General features: G+C 31.1%; 1 protein-coding gene across 1 annotated transcript; it reads left to right on the forward strand.

Moving 5' to 3' along the window:
• The first annotated feature begins 1,942 nt into the window (after positions 1-1,942).
• On the forward strand, positions 1,943-6,951 carry LOC115879494 (putative nuclease HARBI1). Its single transcript, XM_030896396.1, has 3 exons — positions 1,943-2,851; positions 2,905-3,420; positions 6,649-6,951. The coding sequence occupies exons 1-3, from the start codon at positions 2,252-2,254 to the stop codon at positions 6,949-6,951; spliced, it is 1,419 nt and encodes a 472-aa protein (XP_030752256.1). The 5' UTR covers positions 1,943-2,251.
• The last annotated feature ends 214 nt before the right edge of the window (positions 6,952-7,165 follow it).

A 7,165-nucleotide genomic window follows, 5' to 3' on the forward strand; every position in this document is an offset into this window, starting at 1 on the left:
TTTCCGGGATGTGCGGCTGCTGGTTGCACAAATAATTATGGAAATAATTCAAAATATAGTCTGTTTAATTTTCAATTCAATTCAAAATTAATGTTCAATTCAAAAGTATATTCACACTTTAGTGCTTTTCAAAACGATGAAGACTACTTATTTGGAGGCTTGCTAATGCCAAGTGACCATTTTTTTATTTAGTTTCCTCATTGGAGGCTAGTTTTATAAGCTTTTATTTAACTTGCTTTGTATGTAACTATCTATGTATGTATGTATGTTTGTTCGGGGCAAATCTTGTAAGCTAAATTAAAACCACTTTCTTTTATTGTAGGAGATTGAAATTTGGCATGTAGGTTCAGTCCCGATGATAATACATTTTTTTGCAAGGCATGACCCGAATTTTTGACAGCTGTCAAAATGGCGGCATTTTTGAGGTTTTTGATTTTTTAAAATTCTATTTATGAATGGATCGGGCTGAAATTTATATATATATATATATATATATATATATATATATATATATATATATATATATATATATATATATATATATATATATATATATATATATATATATATATATATATATATATATATATATATATATATATATATATATATATATATATATATATATATATATATATATATATATATAATATATATATATATATATATATATATATATATATATATATATATATATATATATATATATATATATATATATATTATTATTATTATATATTATTATATATATACAGGTTGTTAACTCGACAGTTACTTATAGGGAAACAGAATGGCAACACTGCCTATTGAGAACGTATGCATTATTGATTTTTCTGCCGACTCGTCCCGTCGCGTCGTCTATCGACGAGCGGGCCGAGGTTATTTCAACCATAAAACTCTTGCCGCGAGTAATGAACAATTTAACAACCTGTATAGGTATATTGTGGGTATATACATATGAAAAAAAATATATGGGCGGCCATCTTGAAAAAATGACAGTTTAATGACATGTCAAAATTTCAAAGTCAACCGATTTTCATAAAAATTGATATATAGGATGGCCATGCGGCCATCGCACGTGCGTAACACGCGGTTCATAACGACAATTTGACTCGAAATAATAATAGCAATATGTGTGTGGTATCAATATATTCATAAAAAAATGCTTTTTCCAAATATGCTAATGAGTCACCCTTGTTCCATTTGAAAAAATTGACATATGTATGATTAAAAATACGATTTGTACATCTTTTAACCGGCCTAGACAAGACACGAAACCTATTAGACGATCAAAACTATTTTTCCAAGGCTCCTTGATTAAAAAAGTGGATTGAAAAAAACTGGATTGAAATTTAAAATAGGATATGTTTTTAAGCGACAATGTCAAAAGTTAGTCATATGATATGTCATTCTATTCAGAGTGTCATTTTTTATCGAATAAAGTAGCAATATACCGAGGGTGCCTTTAAAAATCAAAAGATGTAATCATTTCGGTGAAACAGGAAGAGACCAAAACAATTGAATACGTCCAATAAATCCCTAATTTATGTCATATACCTACTAACATAAAATCTGTTTTTTATCTGAAAAAAAAAAAAGTTATAGGGTGAGCCACTTTTGAGACGACCCGGTATATTAAAAAATATTGTTTCATAATGTAATATCATTTTAAAATTCTTGTATGTTATTTTAGATTCTGAAGATAATTTTAGAATAAACCGGAATATATTTTTAATAAAAACATTATTAATTATTAACAGGGTTATAATTATGATTTTGTTACAATGTAAGTAAGTAAATAATGTAATGTAAAAGAAAAAATTCAGATTTTACATTTTACTAAAATATTAGGTTTGTTCCATCAGCGGTCGCCGACAGTTAGCGGATGTCTCGAGCATGCGCACTAAAATTTTTCTGTTCCATCAACTTTGCGGACAAAAAAACTGACAGATTAATGATTGTTGTTCTCTGTTCCATCACGATGCCGAACCAGTTTCGGAACTGTCAAAAGTGTTACTGGACTACTGCAGAAACTAATTGTCATGCGGCTGCGCACTCTGCGTTTTAACAGCTGTTAACGTTAGAATCAAAATATATTTTCGTTGTGAACCACAGATAACAGAACTAATTTGTGAACCATTTTTTTACATAATTTCTGTATATTTTTGTGAAATTACCCAGAAATCAGTAGTAAGAATTGAATTATTTCTTTGTAGCGTCGATTTAAGTCTTAAGCTTTTTTTTTATAGAAATGGATGACAATGTTATTTTTGATGATGAAATTTTTGACATATCTACAGAGAGTGAAGCTAGTCATTCTAGTGATGATGATGAAAATTTAGAATTATTGTTAGACATTGATCTTCGCCCTAAAAACGCACATTATTTAGATCAAACTATCCCACAATACAGCAATGAGCTATTTCTAGAGCACTTTCGAGTAAGCCGACATGTCGCAATGTCTATAGCTGATAAATTTGCAAATAGTATTTATTACTCAGTAAATCGTTCAGGCCGTTACGGAAAATTGAGCGCTCAGGATGTCATTTACATATTTCTTTGGTTTGCTGGACATCAAACTGCAAGTTATCGAGATGTAGGGGATCGTTTTGATGTGACAATAAGCACAATATTTCGTATTATTAGACGAGTTACATATTTTTTGAGCAATTTTTCTCCGGAAGTGATAACGTGGCCAACCCAACTAGAAAAAGAGGACATTGCAGCTCATTTTAATAGGAAGGGGTTTCCTGGAGTAATTGGAGCTATAGATGGATCGCATATAAAGATTGATAAACCTTCAGATGACCCAGATTCATACATGAATAGAAAAAGTTTTTATTCCATTCAGGTAAGAAAACCTCTAATATTTTGTTTTTAGCAGGCTAAGTTAGTATTTTTAAGATTCAGGCAGTCTGTGACCACAACTTACTAATTCGGGATATCTATGTTGGATTTCCAGGGTCTGTACATGATAGCCGCGTGTTCCGAAATTCACCATTATGTGCCACACTACAACAAAAATGTGTCAACTTTCATCTATTGGGAGATAGTGGATATCCTCTTTTAACCAATTTACTAACACCATTTAGGGATCGTGGACAATTGTCAAGAGCTCAGACTAACTACAATGTTGCTTTGGCTACTAACAGATATATAATTGAACACTGCTTTGGGCTGCTTAAGCAGAAGTATAGGCAGTTGTATCATTTTAAACTTAGAAATGTACGTGATATAGTTCATTTTATTCGAGCTTGTTGTGTTTTGCATAACTTAGCACTGAAAGATGATGTGCCTTTGAATCAAAATGATATTGGACACCAGAATGAAGTTGTTTTGGGTGACCTTTGGGATAATAATTATGAGGATCCTGATGACATACCTGATGATAGAAATGGTGTCCAAAAAAGAAATGATATTGTAAATATTTTAAATATAAGGTAAATCTATAATATGAGACTACTCGATAAAATTTCTATTTTGTAGATTACGAGTTTAACTAGTATTCTTGTCATTATTCTCGAATTATGTATAATTTTTTAATAGTAAATGTTAAGGTAATACATATTTAATAAGGTATTAAGTCAATTTAATAAATGTTTAGTAATCACCAGAGTGTTATTTTACAATCAAACTAACTCCATACTGAATTAATATAATTCTATTATTTTAGTATCTTTAAAAATAAACGACATAAAACATTAAATAACATATATAACATTAAATAACAAATTATAATTATTTTTTACCACTGTGGAACACCATTTGTTGCTTTAACAACTGATTTCTTTCTAAAATTGCTGCCAATTTTTGTTTTTGAATTTCCATTTTTCCCCTTTCAATTTGTATTCGTTCTTTGTAATAGTGTTCTTTCTGTTCCCTTATTTTGTCCAGTATTTTATTACGATTAATTATCGTTGATTTCTGTTTTTTTCTTTCGTCACAGGTTACTGATGAAGTAGCTGTATCATCTAATCGGTATGGTGTATTATCACCTTTATCTGCAGATAAAATGTTTTTTTACTTCTTCAAGAGGTGTCCTACTGTTTGAATCTAGCAGAATAAGTGGATTGACATTTCTTTTCTTTTCAAATATTTTGTCCATTTCGTCACTAAATTCAAAGAATTTTCTACCGCGACCTGTTTTGTTTTTGTCTTCATTATATTTTTTATACGCTTTTTTTATCACAACCAAAACACGCCACTTATTCTTGCAATGATTGGCACTAAAACTAGTGCTCAATATTTTATTTAATTCAGTAGCAATAACTGAAAATAATTTATCTTGTGTTCTGATTTCCATTGTTCCCACTTTCTTTCTATACTTTTGGTATAATTCAATGAAAATTTTAGTCTTATTTGTGGTCCAGTTACAATTATTATTTTCTTCCCTTAGTACTATTTGTTCTTGGGCAGTTGTTGCCTGTTCTTCAGGCAATGTAGGCGGCTCGGTAGGTGGTACATTTATTAAAATAAATTCGTTCAAACCTATTAAAACACTGATATAATGAGAACCTAATTAAAGCGAATTTGGTAAAATCACTTACTATAATTATTAGATTCCATAGCAAATCTTTTAACACAACAATATTCTTCGGTTTACTAACAAAAACAAACGTTGATTTTAGGCCAGCACTACAACAGCAGGCACTTTAAAAAGTAGGTTATATTTACTTGTCAAATTTCGCGCATAGTCATTTGTCATTTGTTCCATCACAAAAAATTTATTGATCCAAAACTAGTCAATGTTAACGCATGCGCACTTTTGACAGATTACAATTTGTCCATTACCTGTCTCTAACTAGTCTTGTATTTCTTGATGGAACAAACCTATTATCTAAATAAGCGCCTTTCTACAACAACGCCACTGACTCCCAATGGGTAAATTGAGAGTTGCCTACCGGTTAAAAGTCGTTTCAAGACTTAAATGGGCTATTTAAGTCAAATTTCTTGCAAATTTGGCACTGGCGAACCATATTTTATAGTTTTTGAACAGAAAAAGTTAATAAAATAAACACTTAAGGACTACAAGCTAAGAAAATGCGTTAATACAGCCGGGGAGATAGCGGCAACAAAGCTTTACCGCACACGTGCGACACGTACTACAAGGTAATAAATGAATGAATAGGCTCCCTCGCCTCTAATCGGTGTTGTCATATTGTAAGAACTTATCCTTATTAAACAGTATCCGACTTATAATTTAGTAGTATAAGGACTATTTAATACATCTATGGAATATTAAAACCTACTTTATTAAACTGTAGTATTAATATCTCAATATATGTGTATAACAAGAAAAAAAATATTGATAATATTAAAGACGTGACAACATAGGCTGGACGAGGAAGGCTCGGTCGACTGTACCCAGAAGTAAAAATGTGTACAAAAAAGGTTGTTTGTCCGCGTTGAGATGTAAATAGTGTAGTCTATATTTTATTTTAAGTCTATGCTACCATGGCTTCACTGAATCATCGTTTCTTGTTCACTATTATTAATATCTTAATTATTAGATATTAATACATCTGATATTATGGTATTCTGGTATATCGTCGATTTTAAAATAAACTAACTGTTTCTATCTTATTTTTAGGTTAGAATGGGCATAATCAAGAGGGCTACTAATACCGTGTTGTAAAAGTAAGGTAATTAAGGGCTTATTTTTTGGTATTTATTATAATTTTCCTAATATCTTCGGTTTGAAAGAAGATATCAAGATGCGGTTTTCGCTGACTTTTTAAGCTTTTACTACTCTTTACTACCAGTTAAAGTAGCACATACTATCGTATTTATTTTTTTTTGAAAAAAACGCGCTATGTTTGTTAAATTGAAATAAAGCGCCCCCTAGCGTGTATCTTCAAGACCTTATTATTACTATTATTATGGTATACTATAGAGTTAGCCCTCGTTTATTGGATTCTGATCATCCAGTCCGGAGTTATTAACATTTAAATAAAGATAGATCTAACCTTCTCCCACCACTTTATTTTAGCAGATATGGGAAAAAAAATCCAAAATTTACTGAAGATTATGAAGCTATTATTTATAGTACACATGATCTAGGCAAAATTCTGTAAAAAATATATTATCTTATTTTCCATAGCAGTTGCGCCACCTAGCGACCGTTTTACAGACTTGAAAATAATTCCCAGCACTTTCTCATAGCCCCTTTAGTTATAAATATTTTTTTTGGTAAGCCCTACGGCTAATGCTTTCCGAGATACAGCCGAGAGCTATTCTTAGTGGGACACCCGGCACTAAAAGGAGACTTTTTAAAATCAAAAGAGTTCCTAACCGTAAAGTGTGAGCTTCACCCCCAAAAACCCCATCCAATACGCACTGCGGTGGTTTTTCTCGTTTTTCTCGAAAACCATTAGTCGCACAGAAAATTTTATTCTTGTCAAAATTACTTATAAAATTTGCTACAAGAAACGTTCTTATACTTATTTTGTTTTTTCGAATAAATATCGAGCAGCAAGCGATCGAAGTTAGAGGGGTAGTTTTCAGCGTAGATGATTTTTGACCTGACCTGATCAAATTATTTAATGTCAATGAATAAACACTTTAAGATGTTAAAATAATGTTCAATTGTTGCAATGGTAACAAAATTGGTATATTTTTTGAGTAATTTAAGCGATGAAGTAATTTAAGCGATTGCTGAAGCATTCGAGTCGTGACACTGTTTTTGAAAGCAATACCTTATTGGTCGAACAGAAAAGCAAATTCCTAGGCAATATTAAAAATAAAGAACGACTAATTTCGCAGCTTGCAATACACCTAAACAGCGAGAATATTAGCATATCATTTGCAATAGATGATGCTGATGTTCAAATTATTCGTACTGCCATCAAAATATCTGAGAAAAATGAACAAGTTCTAGTCGTTGGACAAGATGTCGATCTTGTTGTTTTATTAGCAACACTTTCCCCCGATGAAAAAGACATCCTTTTCTGAAAGAAGCCATAGGTAATGTGAAATAACGAATGTATAGAGAGATTTGCAATCATCCAGTATTATACGTAATTTAAAAAAAAATCAATTTTATTTATTCACACTATTAGCGGGTGTGACACAACATCAGGATGTTTTGGAAAAGGAAAACAACAACACGTACAGATATTTAAGAAAGAAAAAGACCTTGATCGTCGATATTTTTAACAACGCAAAG

This window comes from Sitophilus oryzae, unplaced genomic scaffold, assembly GCF_002938485.1.
Source record: "Sitophilus oryzae breed Bouriz unplaced genomic scaffold, Soryzae_2.0 scaffold_1576_pilon_pilon, whole genome shotgun sequence".
NCBI classification, from domain to species: Eukaryota; Metazoa; Arthropoda; class Insecta; order Coleoptera; family Curculionidae; genus Sitophilus; species Sitophilus oryzae.

Excerpts from the sequence above, each read along its gene's own strand:
- LOC115879494 (XM_030896396.1), top strand. The coding sequence starts at position 2,252 with ATGGATGACAATGTTATTTTTGATGATGAAATTTTTGACATATCTACA. Across the intron at positions 2,852-2,904 it reads AAAGTTTTTATTCCATTCAG|ATTCAGGCAGTCTGTGACCA; the intron begins GTAAGAAAACCT and ends AGTATTTTTAAG. Across the intron at positions 3,421-6,648 it reads TCCAAAAAAGAAATGATATT|CGATTGCTGAAGCATTCGAG; the intron begins GTAAATATTTTA and ends AAGTAATTTAAG.